The sequence below is a fragment of the Notechis scutatus genome, chromosome 1 (genome assembly GCF_049901735.1).
Source record: "Notechis scutatus isolate UNSWTSFEM ecotype Mainland chromosome 1, rNotScu1.2, whole genome shotgun sequence".
In the NCBI taxonomy this organism is placed as follows: Eukaryota; Metazoa; Chordata; class Lepidosauria; order Squamata; family Elapidae; genus Notechis; species Notechis scutatus.
Window position 1 is genome coordinate 8,530,404 of NC_142009.1, and position 19,490 is coordinate 8,549,893.

General features: G+C 45.0%; 1 protein-coding gene across 6 annotated transcripts in view; it reads right to left on the minus strand.

Annotated features, from left to right (window-relative positions):
* VMP1 (vacuole membrane protein 1) overlaps positions 1-19,490 on the minus strand; it is a 150,466-nt gene that overhangs the window by 75,614 nt on the left and 55,362 nt on the right. For 5 of the 6 annotated variants that reach the window (XM_087956325.1, XM_087956303.1, XM_087956313.1 and 2 more), the window contains exon 6: positions 11,846-12,013. The exons of the other annotated variant lie outside the window; for it this stretch is intronic. In XM_087956325.1, coding sequence (XP_087812451.1) covers positions 11,846-12,013 — 168 coding nt within the window. The remainder of the gene's footprint in view (positions 1-11,845; positions 12,014-19,490) is intronic. 6 annotated transcript variants of the gene reach the window in all.

Sequence of the window (19,490 nt, forward strand, 5' to 3'; positions counted from 1 at the left end):
TGGCATTGAGTGACTCAAAGCAAGCCAGCCAGGCTGCACGGTGCAGGGGAGGGGGAAGCTTAAACATGGCTGGGGGGGGGGTGGGGGGAACAAGTGGAGGGGAAAGGGAGGTATTGGTGTAAAATCAGACCATTTACTACTCTTAATATGGGTTTGAAAGAAAAAATGATTCAGATGGTAAACAGGTTGAATGAAAATTGAAACCGAGGCGATCCTGCCCACATCAGAAGCAGGTGCAAGCTTCGGTTACATACTTGGGTGCTGTGACAATTCGGTTCCCCTACACACACACACACACTCACACACACTAACTTGTGGTCCAGTCCTAAGAGAGTGTTTTTACAACCAGCGCAATCAGAAATAAATGTATTTTTTAAAAAAAAAATACTTTAAAAAGCACAGAAAAAAGAGTCAGTAACTTTGAGGCCTCAGGGCCTTTGCACAAAGAATCACATTTTGGGGGGGCTTAATAAAAGCAAAACAACGATGCATCTCAATGGGATGTCCCTAGGAATATTTTTCATTTGTTTGTCCGTATCCTTTATTATTTCTACAAACAACTCAATGCGGTGAACATAAGCGAAACAACTATTTCTTCCTATTTTCCCCACAACAACCACCCTGTGAGGTGGGTTGGGCTGAGAGAGAAGGAGTGGTCCAAAAACAACCAATTGGCTTTCATAGCTAAGGCGGGACTAGAGCTCACCGTTTCCCAGTGATTGGCTTAAAGTCACCCAGCTGGATTTCATGCCCAAGACAGAACTAGAATTCCCTGTCTCCTGGTGATTGGCCCAAAGTCACCTAAGCCAGATTTCGTGCCTAAAGGTGGGACTAGAACTCATTGTCTCCTGGTGATTGGCCAGGAGACAACGGCTGGATTTCATGCCTAAGACAGAACTAGAATTCACTGTCTCCTAGTGATTGGCTTAAAGTCACCCAGATTTCATGCCTAAAGTGGGACTAGAACTCACTGTCTCCTGGTGATTGGCCTAAAATCACGCAGCCGCCTTTCATGGCTCAGGTAAGACTAGAACTCATGGTCTCCTGCTTTCTAGCCTGGTGCTCTTATCACTAGGAATAAGCCGAGAGTCATTATGTCCCCACAAAATGATCTAAATCCTACCCCTCTTGAATTCCATTGAAGTTACGATGACTGACCTCCAAATAATGTTACCGAACTTCAGCTGCTTACCAACCAGGCTGCGTTTACGGCCATTTGCAAATCCCGCCCCTCTCAAGTCACATGACTGTGTTTTACGACGGTTTTTGCTGAAAATTGGCGTATCGTTCCATTTTTCTGCAGTTCCCAAACTGCCCCTATGGCAAAGCCCTGGCTAGCATAATACCTGGTGCAAAAAAAGGTCCCAAAAGAATCCATTTTATGACTGTCATGACTTATGACGATGATGGGCAGGCTCCATTATGGGTTGTAAGTCGAGGACTAGCCAGGTAAAAATCTGATGGATTCTCTACAGCAGGGGTCTCCAACCTTGGCCCCTTTAAGGCTTGTGGACTTCAACTCCCAGAATTCCTCAGCCAGCAAAGCAAATTCTGGGAGTTGAAGTCCACAAGCCTTAAAGGGGCCAAGATTGGAGACCCCGGCTGTACAGAGTGTACAAAAGGAACACATCCACGCAGTGAGATGGACGGCAGACAAACTTAATAGGCAGTCCCCGACTTACAACAGTCCGTTTAGTGACATTCAATGTTATAATGGCACTGAAAAGGTGACTTATAACAGTTTTTCACACTTACGACCATTGCAGTATCCCCATAGTCACATGATGGAAATTCAGATGCTTCGCAGCTGACTCATATTTATGACAGTTGCAATGTCCTAGGGTTATTTGATGTCAATGGGGAAGCCAGATTCACTTAACAAGCGCGTTGCTAACGTAGCAGCTCCAGTGATTCACTTAACAACCGTGGCACGGAAGGTCGTAAAACAGGGCAAAACTCATTTAGCAAGCATTTCATTTAGCAACATAAATGTTGAGCTCATTTGGGGACGTAAGTTGAGGATTTCACGAAATTCCACTTTAAAGTTCACGTAATGAACGTTTCACTTAGCAATATAAATTTTGGGCTCCACTGAGGTCTTTTTTTTTTGAATTTTTTAAATATTTAATTAAACAAAACAATTAAAAACATTGAACATGTTTTGACATAACTTTTGGTCAATATCGCATATATATATATATATATATATATATATATATATATATATATATATGTATATATATATATGTATATATATATATATATATATATGTGTGTGTGTGTGTGTGTGTGTGTGTGTGTGTGTGTGTATGTGTGTATATATATATTTTTAAAAGTTTATAAGTTTTCGCGGGTACTTACATGTATGGTATTCAGCTTTGTTCGGGTATTTTCCCACGTCATTATAGTTGTGCTTTTAAAGTTGTAGCAATGTTTCGGCAGAATCTCATCTGCCATCATCAGGTTTCTGTATTGTGTTCGTCTGTGAGTCAGACTTTTTGTTTTTGTCAAACTCCAAGACCAATAAACACAGACCAAGACTCCCAACTAATCAGGATGAAGAATAAACCATTCTGGCACAGCGTAGGCTAGCACCAAATTTAAAACAGAAACGGCTGTGAAAGTCTGACTCACAGATGAACACTATACAGAAGCCTGATGATGGCAGATGAAACCGAAACGTTTCATTCTGCCGAAACGTTGCTACAACTTTAAAAGTACAACTACAATGACGTGGGAAAATACCCAAACAAAGCTGAATACCATACATACATACATACATACATACATACATACATGTTCCTATAAACAATTATTCAAATATATACATATTTGTTCGGTCATATATTACATTGCCAACATCATTTGTCTTCTTTTCATCTCATCCAATCATTTACCCTTTCAGCAACTCCTTTCTCAACTTAAGACCTTCCTCTCTGCTCCCACCAGTGATAGAATTTATCCCAAATTGCGTAATATGCCGATTCATCTTTGTTTTTCATTTCTAGAGCTAGCTTGTCCATTTCAGCGCGTATCAAGATTTCATTTATTACCTCTTCTTCACTTGGTATGTCTGTCTCTTTCCAGTTCTGGGCAAATGCTATCCTTGCTGCAATAATAATGTGTATAACCAAATAAAGCTCATCCTTCTTATATTTTTTTTGACATAATTCCTAAAAGAAAATATTCTGGTAGGTGATCTACTTTAAAAGTTGGGGTTTTCTTCAGATCGTATAAATCTTTCATCTTTTCCATTGAGGTCTTAAGTCGAGGAGTATTTGCAAATAAAAATAAAGGAAACCCCTGCACTCTTCCTTGATTTAATCCAGCTTCCTTCAGGCTGATTGGGGATTCTGGAAAAAAAATGCTTTCCAGCACATTTGGGAATGCTAACTTGTGAAGAAAAAAAAGATTATTTTTTTGATTAAGCGAATGCCTTGTCACGCCGTGGCTGGCTCTACAGAATTGATGGAGGAATTCTGCGGGAGAAGAGGAAGCTGCCCCTTCTTAGCAACGATTATTTTCAGGGAAGACAAAAGAAATGAATATAAATGGGTGGAAATCTGACAGCTTGCTGGAAGAAAGAAGCTGGAAAAGCGAGCCAGAAAAACAACTTGCTTCTTCCTGGCTAAGCAATTAATTTGCAGCAGCTTCTTGGGTTTTGATGATGTCATTTGCAAAAAAATAAAATAAAATAAAATAAGGGAAAACAAATGTGTTTTCCACTGTAAAAAAAATAATAATGGAAGTCTTTGTTTTGGCTCCGCGTTGCTAACAGAAGGAAAAAAAATAAAAAAAAAAAATTTTGCACTAGAAATGAACTTTCCCTGAATTTGTCCAGTCACATGCCGTGAGGTTGCAAAACAGAACGCGTGCAGAACACATGATGCCATGTGAAACAGATGCCCTGCTAGAGCATTTATCAAAAGAGTTGATAGCTGGAGCTAATTTTGGAGGCCCTTTGCACTCTTATAACCTGACCGTTCGTCATCACCTGTACTCAGGTGCTCCAAGGTGAACAAAGGGATTGGAGACTGCAAGGACCGGTTGTTGTATTTCTGCGCTGGCTGTAATAAACGGAATAAACCAGCCGTCCCCTGTCCCCCCACTACAAACAAGTGAGAAGTTGGTTGTGGAGGTGCAGAGGAAGGAGGCCTGTTCAGAACATGCCATGAGCGTATGTACCCAGTCCCACCCGTTTGCATTTAGGAGTGATACCAACTTCCTATCTGAGTGGAAGAAAGCACGAGAGATTGTTCCTCGCTTAGCGACTGTTCAAAGTTACAGTGGATCTCCCCAGACCTACGTAAGACTCGGTTCTGGTGTTTGGATGGCCACCTACCTACCTTGGGGAGGTCACATGAGAGCATAGTGGGCACAGCAACTGACTCGCATCTATCTATCTATCTATCTATCTATCTATCTATCTATCTATCTATCTATCTATCTATCTATCATCATCCATCCATCCATCCATCCATCCAACTCTATTTCTATCTCTATCCCTCCCTCCCTATCTACCTACCCATCCATCCAACTCTATTTCTATCTCATCTCTATCTCTCTCCCTCCCTATCTACCAACTACCTACCCAACCATCCATCCAACTCTATTTCTATCTCATTTCTATCACCCCCTCCATATCTATCTACTTATCCATCCATCCATCCATCCATCCATCCATCCATCCATCCAACTCTATTTCACCTCATCTCTATCTCTATTTCCTCCCTCCCTATCTACCTACCCATCTATCCATCCATCCAATTCTATTTCTATCTCATCTCTATCACTCTGCCCATATCTACCTACTTACCTACCCATCCATCCAACCCTATTTCTATCTCATCTCTATCACTCCCTCCATACCTACTTACTTACCCATCCATCCATCCAACTCTATTTCACCTCATCTTTATCTCCCTCACTCCCTCATCTATCTATGTACCTACTCATCCATCCATCCATCCATCATCCATCCATCCATCCATCCTCCCTCCCTCCCTATCTCTATATCTATCCATCCATCCAATTATCCATCCATCATCTCCATCCATCTATCCAACTCTATTTCTATCTATATCCATCCATATCTATCTATCTATCTATCTATCTATCTATCTATCTATCTATCTATCTATCTATCTATCTATCTATCCATCCATCCATATCGCCATCTCTCTTTATCTTTACAGGTAGTCCTCGACTTACAACCATAATCAAATCCAAAATTTATCTTGCTAAGTGAAACATTTAAGTGATTTTTGCCCCATTTTAGACCTCTCTTGCAGCAGTTGTTAAGTGAATCACTGCAATTGTTCAATCAGTAACACGGTTGTTAAGCGAATCTTGCTTCCCCATTGACTTTGCTGGTCAGAAGTTGCAAAAGGTATTGCAAAATGACGCCAGGGCACTGCAACCGCCAGAAATACGAGCCCGTTGCCAAGCATCTGAATTTTGATCCCATGACCATGGGGATGCTGCAATGGTCGTAAGTGTGAAGAATCGTCCTATGTCACTTTTTCCAGTATCTTCGTAACTTTGGTCACAAAACGAACTGTTGTAAATCGAGGAGTGCCTGTACTGGCAGTTGATTTATTTATCAAATTTTTAAAGCCTCCCAAACAGAGTCAGTTTCCTTAAAAAAATCTTCTCTGATATCATAAGATCTCAAGAAAAGAAAAAAAGGATGAGGTCAACTGTCTTTCTGAAGAAAAAGGAGCTTCAGAATCTCTCTGTGACTCGTTAGTTATCTGTTGTCAATTTTAAAAAAAAAAATTCTGGGGAAGTTGTTTTCTAAAAGTGCTTGCCCTCATCTTTTTTCCAGACATTAAACAGAGTCCCAGCTGCAGCTTCTGAGTCACAGTGACAACTTCCAACTCACTTTTTCAGCAGAAATATAAATATATTCAGAAATACACACATACACACACACATACACACACACACAGTGTGTGTGTTATATATGTACATGTGTGCATGTATCCTGTTTCCCCCCAAAATACGACCTACCCTGAAAGTAAGTCCTAGCTTGGTTTTTACATGTGCGGCCATATGTTCGCCCAATATAAGCCCCAAAATAAGCCCTAATTAAGATCCTGGCCACTCCAGGGTGCATGTGTAAAAATTAAGCTAGGATGGGGATGTGGGGGGTGGAGCTGTCCTACTATTTACCTTTGGACAGTTTTAGCCAGGACTCGCACACCCCGACACCTGCCTTGCCGGCCCATTTCTTCTGCAGCTGGCAAGGCTTTCCGTGAAGGCCTCTGTAGCTGATGACAAAGCTCCGGATCGATCCAGAGCTCTGTTATCGGCTGCAGAGGCCTTCAGGAAAGCCTTGCCGGCCGCAGAAGAAGTTCCTGAAGGCCTCTGACAGTGAAAAGGAGGCTGGGGACAACACACGCAAGTGAGGTTGGTCAGTGGATGACGTCCCCCGAAAATAAGACCTAGTGCCTTTTTTTGGTGGCAAAAAAAATATATAAGACAGGGTCTTATTTTGAGGGAAGCACGGTATGTATATGGACATGTATATCTACATATGGAGGGGGTCAGAGAGAATGCCGTCAAAGTAATATTTGACAGTTCAGCACCGTTTCCTGAGGATGAGCAGCCTAAGCAGGGCGCAATAGGGGAGGAAGCAATAGGAGTTAAGCCCCCAACGATCGACATGTCTGAAGTAAAAACGATAGAGCTAATCCCAGGTTGGAGGCGGGTGGATGGGCCTACTACGCGCACAATGGCTAAACTGATCAATGGTGCGTAAAGGCGAATCTCTCTCCAATGGTAGTTTTTTACACTCTGACGTTGTTAGCAGAGGCTAACGAAAGCTAAATGGATAATATAGTTTGAAGTTTCGGAGATTGTGATTGTCTGTCTCTTCTTTTATAGCTACACCTGGAACTCGTATTTTTAGGATAGTTTGCAATATGTATATGTGTACACACAGATACACACACACATATATATATATAATTTATTTTTTCTCTCGCAACCTTCCCTTACAACAGAAGCCCCCAAATCACTTTCTTGGGGAGATTTGTTATCCTCATCACATCTGTTTGAAAAAAGGACAAGCTAAAACAATGCAGGTAGTCCTCGACTTACAAAAGTTCATTTAGTGACCGTTCAAAGGTACACCGGCAGTAAAAAAAAGCGACTCTTGACCGTTTTTCACAGTTACGATTTTGGCATTGTCCCCATGGTCACACAATCAAAATTGAGACCTATGGCAATTGATTCATATTTATGACCGTTGCAGGGTCCTGCGGTCTTGTGATCAGCTTTTGCGACTTTCTGATGAGTAAAGTCAATGGGGAAGCCAGATTCACTTAACAACTGAGTGACTAATTTATCAGCTGCAGTCATTCACTTAACAACCATGGCAAGGAAGCTTGTAAAATGGGACAAACACACTAAACAAGCATTTCACTTAGCAGCCTAAATTTGGGGCTCAATTGCAGTCGTAAGTGGAGGATGACCTGTAAACAAGTTGGGGGATATTTCAGCTAAAGTTTAAAGAAATTTTCTGTTCTGGTTAACCTGTGATATCACGGGGCTCCAGTGATAAAAGGAGAAATATCCCATTTTGTCCTTTGGGATTTGATGGTCAAAAAGATGCTGCTGAAAGCAGTTTTCGACACATACAGGTAAATCAATGTGTAGGAACCAATGGGAAGCCTACTTATCAAGGCACCAAATTCTTAATGAATTTAGCAACCCATAGAATCTCTTGGTAAGCGAGATGGGCAGCTGATCAATTTAATTAATCAATAAATAAACCTGTACCTGGCCACGTGTTCCCACTGGGAACAAGCCTGCTGAACAGAAGTGAGAACCACAGCAGTGTGCGTGTGCATTGTGGATGGGTGTGAGCACTCACACACCCACGTGTTGCGTTGCCGGCTTCTCCAGTTCAAACCCTAATTAGGGCAAAGGGGGTGAAAACATCCAAAGAGTCACTTGCCAGACTCTTTAGCTAACAGGAAAGAAGCAAGTGGGGGGTTTGAAGGCTCGGTAAACAAAGTCAAGCAGAAAACATGTTGTGACATCAGATAACGAGAGATTCCCCCACCCACCCAGGGGAAGCACAAGTCATACGACACTTCTCCGGTAGCAGCCGAAAACATTTGGTAGCTCTTTTTATTATTATTTTTCTTGGAAGATGTCTCTCTCCGCTCGGCTGGCCCCATGGAAGAGGCTCACGAGAAATGGGAGAAAAATATTTCCCAACTGCTCTTGTCTGTTTTGGCTGCTGCCTTTCTTCCTTCTCTCGACAGAGATAATGATGGCAGCACCTGTGGCGGCTGTGTTAAGAGCGCACAAATAAACACGTTTTCAAACTGTGCGCGACGGGAGCATGACATCGGCATGGCCTCAGTGCAAGGAATACAGGCAGTCCTCAACTTACGACACCAGCGGAGTTCAAAACTGCTGTGGCTAACGTTTGATTCAATGTGCAACTTCCTTTTGAAGTGGTACAGGTAGGCACAATGAGAATGTATCTGCTGCAAAATTCCGCATGGGGCAACGGGAAGGGCATCCGGCCAGTAAACATTCAGCTCATTCAGTTGCCTCGCAAGGGATTATGGGGTCATTAACCGACAACTAGTCCTATGACTTAAGACCACAACTGAGCCCAAAATTTCTGTTGCTAAGCTGTTTAATGAAGTTTGCTCCGTTTAACGACTTTTCTCGCCACGGTTGCTAAGCGAATCGCTGAAGTTGTTAAGTCAGGAACACAGCTGTTAAGTGAATCTGGCTTTCCCATAGTCAGCATGACCCTGGGACACGGCAATCGTCATAAATATGAGTCAGTTACCAAATGTCTGAATTTTGATCACGGGCATCATGGGGATGCTGCAGGGGTCATAAGGGTGAAAAACGGTCATCCCTTTTTTCAGTGCCACTGTAACTTTGAATGGTCACTAAATGAACTGTTGTAAGTTGAGGATTATCTGTACATGCAAATGAATGGTCAATCCACACACAGTTTCAGAGTCCGCATAACGTCCCATTTAGAATTAAACATTTGGGCATGATCTCTCTGACCCCTTCCAAGTCTGAGATCTTACTCAGTCTCTACGGATCCAGAGACTTACGTGGCAGTGGCTGAAACTGAGCGACCATTTAATGTAAAGTCTTCTCAATCCAATCTATCTGTGGACCAGGTTGAATCTCAGTATGATGGAATGCTGTCCGGAATGCCAAAAGGGGACTGCTTTCCAAAGGAGCCAAAGACAGATATCCCAAAAGTGCTTTTTCAAGAGGCAACTGGACTTTCTTGGATTTTCCTTGAAGATGTTTTGCTTCTCATCCCAGAAGCTTCTTCAGTTCTTCGGCTTCTTGGATCATCGTTTCTTATTTGCTTCTTCTGTTCTTCGGCTTCTTGGATGATCGCTTCTCATCCCAGAAGCTTCTTCAGTTCTTTGGCTTCTTGGATGATCGCTTCTCATCCAAGGAGCTTCTTCAGTTCTTCGGCTTCGTGGATCATCGTTTCTTATTTGCTTCTTCAGTTCTTTGGCTTCTTCGATGATCATTTCTCATCCCAGAAGTTTCTTCAGTTCTTTGGCTTCTTGGATGATCCTTTCTCATCCCAGAAGCTTCTTCAGTTCTTCGGCTTCTTGGATCATCGTTTCTTATTTGCTTCTTCAGTTCTTTGGCTTCTTGGATGATCCTTTCTCATCCCAGAAGCTTCTTCAGTTCTTCAGCTTCTTGGATGATCCTTTCTCATCCCAGAAGCTTCTTCAGTTCTTCAGCTTCTTGGATCATCGTGTCTTATTTGCTTCTTCAGTTCTTCGGCTTCTTCGATGATCATTTCTCATCCCAGAAGCTTCTTCAGTTCTTTGGCTTCTTGGACGATTGCTTCTCATCCAAGGAGTTTCTTCAGTTTTCAGCTTCTTGGATGATCATTTCTTATCCCAGAAGCTTCTTCAGTTCTTCGGCTTGTATGAGAAGTGTGAAAAACCAAGAAAGCCCAGTTGCCTCTTGAAGAAAGCACCTTTGGAATAACCATGACCTGGATGACTAAGAATCTCCATAGACACACAGTTCAGATAGTATCTGTGAGAGAAAGAGGGTGAAGATAGCTCCTCCCTAACAGTTCCCAGAGTACAGGTAGTCCTTCACTTACACCCATTTAAGTGGCCATTTGAAGTAACAACAGCACCAAAAAAGTGCCTTATGACCAGTGCCTTTCAGACTTACAACCATTGCAACATCGCCGTGGTCATGTGATCGAATTTTAAATGTTTGACATTTGGCATGTATTGACGATAGTGTCCACATGATTACGTTTTGCAACTTTCCGACAAGCAAAATCAACAGGGAAGCCCCCATCACTTAACAACCGTGTTACTAACATCATAACTGCAGTGATTCACATAACAAATGAGGTTGGGGTGAAACTCATTTCCCAACTGTCTTGCTTCCAACAAGTTAAGTGTTGGATGTTTCTTCTGCATGTTTTGCATTTTATTTTTGCTGACAAAAAGAAAATAAACACATTGAAGAAATCCGAGTGGCTTGGTTAGCAACAGAAATTTTAGGCTCAATGGTGGTCATACTTTGAGGAAAACCTATACAGTAGAACCTGTGGTCACAACTGTCATTCGTTCCGTAACTTCAGTCGCAACCCAATTTGGTCATAACCGGAAGCGAGACTGACTGAGCATATAAAAAAAAAATGGTGCGGAAGGGGAAATCGGCTGCAGCCGTGTTTGATCGCCACCCGAGTATGTGTTCGTGACCAGATTCAAAAAGTTATCAATGTTTTGGTCAGAACCCGATTTAGTCATGATCAGAAGCATTTGTGACCAGAGATTCTATTGTATATGTTTTGTGGTGCAGCGAGTCTGCTTTAATTCACTAAGATTTCTGTCCACAGGTAAGAAACAATAAAGGAATCTGTTTGGAAGAATCTCAGGGTCAACTCAAAAATATTTCTCTGATCTTTTACAGTTGCCAGCAGAAAGGGAGTGGGGGAAGGAGTACATTCCTTAAATGCTTTCATCGATAATTTCTAGGCAACCAAAGCTTCTGCCCACAAGATTATTACTGCAGAGCATGATGGATGACTCTTGGCTATGGATGTGTCCCATTGGAGAATATACATCCAGGGGATGGAAGACCAGGGTCAAGGGCGAAATGAATGATGTGTCTCAGAGTCGGCTAACCCAGGTAGCACCGGAATGCTCACTCCTAATAAATCTTCTTTAACCTTTGAGATGCGGCTAGAGAATCATGATTTAAATGGAAGTGGATGCCAGAACCCTGGCACTTAATGTGTGTTTTGTTTTGTTTTTGGAGCCTGACACTCAGGAACCATTTTTATGACCACGCTGACCCCAACCATCAACCCAATTTAAGCAAATTCTATAGCACAGGGACAGTGGTGGAATTAAAAATATTCTACTACCGGTTCTGTGGCTGCGCGCTTCTCGCACGCATAAACAAACAATAAAGGAGAACGCGTTCAGAGCGTTCTAAAATGGGCAATTTTAAGCATGAAAACTTACCTTATCATCAAGTGCTGGTGAGTAAAACAGCTGAGGCGCGACAATCTTCTTTGCCGCGCCTATCAGCTGAGCTACAAAGAAAGGAAATATAGGACAGGAAAGGGCGGAGCCAACTGCTGACTGGCGCTACCGGATCGCTAGAACCAGTGCGAACCAGCAGCATGCTACCACTGCACAGGGATCTCGATACTTGGCAACGTTAAGACTAGTGGACTTCAACTATGCTGGCTGAGGAATTCTGGGAGTTGAAGTCCACCAGTCTTAGCGTTGCCAAGTATCGAGATCCCTGGTATAGAACAAGTAATTTATGCCAGGATTTATGCCAGTCTTACCCACATGCAGGCTTCCAGCCTGACTTTGGACATGATGGTCCATAACGAAATGGATCCTACCACTCCCTCTTTCTCGGGGCAGATAATCTGGTCCGGGTAGGGCGGCTCGGGAAAATTCACTGAGTTACATTCATAAGCCGCGAGTGTCACCGATGCTATATGTGGGCCCTGCAGAGGGGAAGAAGAGGGGAAGGAAGACGATTGGTGGCAATTCATTTCATTTGACACAAACAAACAATAAAGGAGAATATTTGTAGATCAGGGGTCCTTGGTGCTCTCTGAGCTTGCCTGTTTTCTTGCAGACGTTTCATTACCCAACTAGGTTAACATCATCAATAGTTATTAACAGCATCCATAGACTAGCCGTATATGGCTGTGTGGTGGCACAGTGTGTGATGACCCCGGGTGGGGATACAAAACACAGTCACAAAAACCCGGTTGAGGCCCTTTTATTCCTTCGCTTTGCTTCCAAGCTCCAAATATCCTTGCCTGGAGACAAAAAACTCCCACACAAGCAGTTACAAGAAGGAGGGGGAAAAAAACACAAACCAGGCAAGATAAGGGCTGGAGGACATCCACAGATAACAGAACACACACTGGGAAGGACGCCAAACTCAAAGAGGAACAATAAACTAGAGATATTTCCATGCTTTGTTTCCAGCACTTGCCCCTACGCATGTCTGTCCTCTTATCCAGTTGTCACAGCTGCAGCCCATGAAGAGGATCAAGGCCCTCTCCTCCTGAGTAGACCATGTCTCTCCCTTATCCTCTCCTCCCTGTGTGCTCTAGGATGGAGGGGATGGGCCTGGGTCCTCCTCTAACTGCCCAGCCGGCCTCTGCCCTTCCCCAGCCTCCTCCACAAACCCCGGAGCCACACTTCCATTCCCTGTCGGCTGTTCCTCCTCTGACTCAGAGCCAGTCTCCACCAGGGGCATGACACAGTGTTAAGCAATAGCAATAGCACTTAGACTTATATACTGCTTTACAGTGCTTTACAGCCCTCTCTAAGCGGTTTACAGAGTCAGCCTATTGCCCCCAACAATTTAGGTCCTCGTTTTACCAACCTCGGAAGGATGCAAGGCTGAGTCAACCTTGAATCCGGTGAGATTGGAACTGCCAAATTGCAGTCAGTCGGCAATCAGCAGAAGTAGCCTGCAGTACTGCACTCTAACCACTGCGCCACCACGGCTCATTAGAATACAGTACGGCAGGCTAATTCTGTCGACTAACAGCAGTTCGATCCTCTCCAGGCTCAAGGTTGACTCAGCCTTCCATCCTTCCAAGACCAGTAAAACAAGGACCCAGATTGTTGGGGGCAAGATGCTGACTCTGTAAAATGGCTTAGATAGGGCTGTAAAGCCCTGTGAAGCGGTATATAAGTCTTAAGTGCTATTGTTATGCAAAAGAGACAATCCAGTAGCCAAAAAGGGAATTAAAAGACCCCAACAACCTCTCAACCAGCAATCAGCACCCAGATCAGCATAGATTTACTCCAAGGTTAACATCAGACCAACAATCAAGTAAACAATACCCCAATCATAAAACTGCCAAAGAAGCCAACAGCAAACAGCCCAGCCAAAGAATCTCTTAAGACCACCGTCACCAAAACTGACAGGGCAAGACACTAGAATATAAACTGAGAGCAAACCACGCTCCCCTTCTAGCACTGATGATGTTACCTAGTTGGGTCATGAAGCGTCTGCAAGAAAACAATCATGCTCAGAGAGCACCAGGGACTCTTAATAAACAAACAGTAAGTTCTTGTTATAACCCCATGCTCTAACCTAGAGTGCCCTCAGCATTGGGACTCCCAATTCCCATAATACTCCAAAACAATTCCCTGTAGTCCGACCACAATACAAAAGGCATTTCGGTTCCTTTTCATTAATTACAAGGTAGAATTGTGCTAAGATCTCTGGAGAGCTATCTTTTTCCGGGAGGTTTCCCCCTCCCCGCTTCCCACCTCTGTCCCTCATGACTCAGAGTTTGTCCTGGCAGCACTGCGGGGGCGGTGGGGAGGCCCTGGCCAGTGGCCAAAGCTACCTTCCCTTCCTAAAGTACAGTCCGGGGAGGTAAAGGAGGAGGAGGAAGAATAAAATGCAATAAAAAAAGCACAGCCAACAAGAAAGCGTGACTGTGTGACTCACTCTTCTATCCCTACCTTACATGAGAATTTTATTTTTTGCTCAGCCAGTTTAACCCCGGGGATGATGACTCCCAAATGTCTGTCCAAGAGTCACTCATGAGGTCACCACAACGTGTTTTGGGGCAAGCCTGGGACAAATTATTTGTTCCCTCTTGCTGAATATTCCAGATGTTTGACTTACAGAAAGGGTCGAGGGTGAAGGGGGGGGGAAGAGTCCTTCCAATGACCTGCTTCCTGATTTTCCGGCAAGAAAAATTGTAAAACAGGCCAAAACTCACTTAACAACTAGGTTGCTTAGCAATGTTGGACTCAATTGGGGTCGTAAGTCGAGGACTACCTGTATTTTCTCCAATAACACGAATAACCAGCGGAACGACTTGCCTCCAGAAATTGCGGAGGCGCCAACACTGTTTCTTTTTTTTTTTTTAAAAAAAGAAGAGATTGGACAGCCAGTTAGAACAACAGAGTTGGAAGGGACTTGGAGATCTTCTAGTCTAACCCAGGGTCCCCAACCGCCGGTCCGCGGACCGGTACCGGCGCGAACAAGCCTTACCGGGCGCTGGTTGCTGGCCGCCATCTTTTTGTAAAAAGCAATTTTTAAAAAGATGGCGGCGCCAGCTGCGCGGAACCGGCCGGCGCCAGCTGACGCCGGAACCGGGCGCGCGCGAAGGTTGGGGATCCCTGGTCAACCCCCTGCTCAGGCAGGAAACCCTACACCCAGGGGTGTCAAGCTCGATTTCATTGAAGGCCGCATCAGGATTGTATTTTACCTCGGAGGGCCAGAGTGGGCGTGGCCAGAGTGGGCGTGGTCAGCTCGACATCACTCGTGTCAGGGGTGCCTGTGGTGGCCCGAGCCCCCGGCCAGAGAAAACAGGCTCCTGAGCTCCGTTTTCGGCTGCAACGGCCTCCTGTAAGTAACCCTCTGCCAATGAAAACGGAGCTCAAGAGGGCTGTGTGCAGCCCACCCGAGTTCTGTTTTTGCTGGCAGAGGCATCGCAGGCCAGTCTTTCGCCGTTTCCAGGGTGGCCCTGCGGGCCAGATCGAATCACCCCGCGGGCCGGATCTGGCCCCCGGGCCTTGAGTTTGACCCCCCTGCCCTACACCATTTGAGACGAATGGTTATCTGATCTCTTCTTAAAAACCTCCCGGGATGGAGCATTGACAACTTCTGGAGGGAAGTCGTTCCACTGGTTAATTGTTCTGTCAGGAAATTTCTCCTTAGTTTTAGGTTGCTTCTCTCCTTGTTTAATTTCCATCCATTGTTTCTTGTCCTGCTTTCAGGGGCTTTGGGGAATAGGTTGACCCCCTCTTCTTTGTGGCAGCCCCTCAAATATCGGACCACTGCTCTCATGTCACTCCTAGTCCTTTTCATTAAACTAGACATACCCAATTCCAGCAACCGTCCTTTATATGTTTTAGCCTCGTTTGTCTGAATGCTCAAAGGTTTCCTGTTTGAGCAGGGGGTTGGACTAGAAGGCCTCTAAGGTCTCTTCCAACTCAGTTATTCTGTTAACTGGGGAGACACAGGTTGGAGGAAGATCTTCTGATGGAAACCTACATCACTCTATCACTCCCCTCAAGTCTCCACAAGAGATATGTACTTTTACTTCCATATTGTCTGAGATTTCCACTTTCCTGTCCAGGTAATCAGTGGAATGAACCCAAATTCTTTCTAGAAGATAGAAATCTGGCCCGATTTGGAGAAAACCCAATAGGAATCTTGAAACAAAGTCCTATTACTGTGAGGTCCTTGGTGCACTTCTACCTTGAGCTATAAATGTTCTCGTTGTGGTAATTAGTAATGAGTTCCATTATTAATAGAGTATTTGTAGCTCAGGGATGAACTGTGTGGGGTCCTTGGTGCTGTCTCAGCTTGGTTGTTTCCTTGGAGACATTTTATGACCCAATTAGGGAACACCATCAGTGCTCTGGCAAACCTCACTCCCTTCTAGCATTGATGATGCTACCTAGTTGGGACATGAAACGTTGGCAAGAAAATCATGAAGCTCAGAGAAAATCAAGGACCTCCTCCTCCCTTGCAAACCCCACTGTCTTCAAGGATCCCACAATCCTCCTCCTTCTCCTGTACTCTGTAAACCCTACTCCCTTCCTAGACTGATGATGTTGCCTAGTTGGGTTGTGAAATGTCAAAAAGAAAACCAAACCCAGAGAAGCATTCACAGTCCTCCTCTCCTCCTCCCTTCTTCTTCCTCCTCCTCCTCCTCCTCTTCTTCTCCTCCTCCTCCTCCTCCTCCTCCTCCTCCTCCTCCTTCCTTCTTCTTCTTCTCTTCTTCTCCTCTCCTCCTCCCTCCTCTCTTCTTCTTCCCTCCTCCTCTTCCCCTCTCTTCTTCTCCCCCTTCTCCTCCCCCTTCTTCTCTGCAAACCCCACTCCCTTTTAGCACTGATGATGTTGCCTAGCTGGGCCATGAAATGTCTATAAGATGCACTGATGATGGAACCCCACACTTTTGAGTCGTGGTGGCGCAGTGGTTAGAGTGCAGTACCACAGGCTATTCCTGTTGAGTGCCGGCTGGCTGCAATTAGGCAGTTCAAATCCCACCAGGCTCCAGGTCGACTCAGCCTTCCATCTTTCCAAGGTGGGTAAAAAGGGGACCCAGATCGTTGGGGGTAATAGAGGCTGACTCTGTAAACCGCTTAGAGAGGGCCGTAAAGGCACTGTGAACCGGTATATAAGTCTAGGTGCTATTGTTATTCTATTATTGTACTTAATGTTATCCCTGGATGGAAAACAGGAAGTTGACCTGCACTGCTCTCAACTTAAAAATGTGAAATTTGGAAAACCCAATTGCAAATCATTTTGACCCCTCAAGAGCAGACCCGGCCTAGGCCAGGCCGTCCTGGATCCCCAGGACACCAACATTACAAAAATAGGTTCCCATATGGCTTGGTGGGGAGTGGGGGAGAGAAAGGGCAGCTGCTGATCCAACAGCCGAAACCACAAGAAGGCTGGATAGGTGTGGAGTTCTGGTTTTATTTCATTCTATATTTGCTTGGCTTTTCTTGTGAGCAGTTCATGCATATCTAGCCATATATAGAAGAGATGATTCCACCAGACTGTCAATTATTTGGAAGCCTGCACTCACAAGCAAAAAAATCTCCACACCACAAGCCAGGCAAACACCTGGGCACAAACAGATCCCCCCTGATACCTCCAGCTCAAACACACCCCAACCAGGCACCCAGATGAAACCTAGCTTCCTAACAAATGATAGCCGTCCATTTACCCGGAGCCAAGCTGCACTAAAGGCCTCCAATAAAGGAACACAATGTTGCCAGCCAATCAAGATACACACAAAAAAAGCCACAAAACAGACAGAAGATATTAGAAACACCAATCAAGCAGAACACAGCAAACTCCAAGACCAATAAACACAGACCAAGACCCCCAACCAATCAGGATGAAGAAAAAACCATTCTGGCAAAGCAGTAGGCTAGCCCCAAATTTAAAACTGAAACGGCTGTGAAAGTCTGACTCACGGACGAACACAATACAGAAGCCTGATGATGGCAGATCAGGCTTCTGTCTTCAGCTCTGTGCTTCTCAGAGTGATGTGAGCTTGCAGCTGCTTCTTCCTTTTAACTGCTAGTGGGGTGTGACTTGATTGGGTGGGGGCTTGGCTGTGTTCTGATTGGGTGGGGGTGTGTTCTCATTGGTTGGGGTTTGGCTGTGTTCTGATTGGTTGGGGGTTGGCCATGTTCTGATTGGCTGGAGGTGTGTTCTGTTCAGGTGGGGGCTTGGTTGTGCTCAGGTTGGTCTTAGTTACTGGGGGATTTGAGCTGGTGAGCTGTGATCTTGCTGTTTGGCTTCGAGTTCGTGGTCGTGCTGCATCTTCATGGTGGGGGTCAGTTCGCTTCATGTATGGCTCAGAGGGGTTTGAAGTGGGTAGTGATGCAGCTGCAGTGCGGCTTCTGGTCTGTGGTCGTGTCTCATCTTCTGTGTGGGTGTGAGTCTGCTTTTTACGTGGAAGTGTGGTGGTGGCATCTTGTGTGGCCCTCGTGGGTGTGGGTCTGGTGTCATTCATCATGTTAGGTACTCGTCTGTTCATGAGGGCGGGTTTCCAAATGGCTGGTAAGCGGGAGGTGTCATCTCTTTTCTCATCTGCTGTGTGGGTGTGACACCTCCCGCTTACCAGCCATTTGGAAACCCGCCCTCATGAACAGACGAGTACCTAACATGATGAATGACACCAGATGTATTTGAGCAAGATCACAGCTCACCAGCTCAAATCCCCCAGTAACTAAGACCAACCTGAGCACAACCAAGCCCCCACCTGAACAGAACACACCTCCAGCCAATCAGAACATGGCCAACCCCCCAACCAATCAGAACACAGCCAAACCCCCAACCAATGAGAACACACCCCCACCCAATCAGAACACAGCCAAGCCCCCACCCAATCAAGTCACACCCCCACTAGCAGTTAAAAGGAAGAAGAAGCTGCAAGCTCACATCACTCTGAGAAGCACAGAGCTGAAGACAGAAGCCTGAAGATGATGAATGAGACTTCATCGAAACGTTGCCTAGATACTTCCAATCTTACGCGGGAGAAAACCCGAATAACCAAAGATCCACACACACACACACACACACATATATATATATATACCGTTTCTCCAACAATACGGCCTCCCCCAATAGGAAGTCCCAGCATGTTTTATAGGCATGAAATGAAATTAAGCCCCTCCCCCCAAATTAAGGCCTATATTAAAACATGCGAAATGGGGGGAGAATGGTGGGGGGCTTGCCATTAGGAAGTACTTTTGTTGCACACCCAGATATGGTGCTGCCTGCGTTGACCCCAATACGAAGTGCCCCACCAACGCCGAGGTCAACATCCAAGACGTCGCTGCCCGCCCAAAGATGCAAGGGGGGAATTAAGTCACCCCGAAAAGACAGCCTAGCCATTTTTTCGGGGCTCAAAAAAAAATAAGACCCGGCCTTATTATATGAGAAACACGGTCCTAATTTCTGCTCTGTGAAACAAGTCTGGTTATGTCTTTCTTCTGCACTATATATGTATTCGTGTTTGTCAATGGTGGGATGCTGCTGGTTTAACACCAGGCGCTTGTGCACAGCACTGAAAATGGGGCATTTACAAGCTCAGCTGCTTACCTTCCAAGTCAGCAATGGTAAGTAGAAAAGGGTGGTGGGTGGTGGGTGGGTGGGAATCAGCAGTGCCATGCAATTGAGATGAGCTACAAAGCAGGAAACAAAGGACAGGATAGGGTGGGGCCAGGTGGGCGGGGCCAGCTGATCATCGGAGTGACTGGTTTGCCCAAACCGGCAGCATCCCACCATTGAAGTCTGTGCCTTTTTAAATTGTAGACTTCCCAGTGCCATTGTATTGGCTTATAAATATGTTTTCTGAGGTTCTCGCGGGTATTTGTATGTGGATCTTTGGTTATTCGGGTTTTCTCCCGCGTAAGACTGGATCTTCCAATCTTACGCGGGAGAAAACCCGAATAACCAAAGATCCA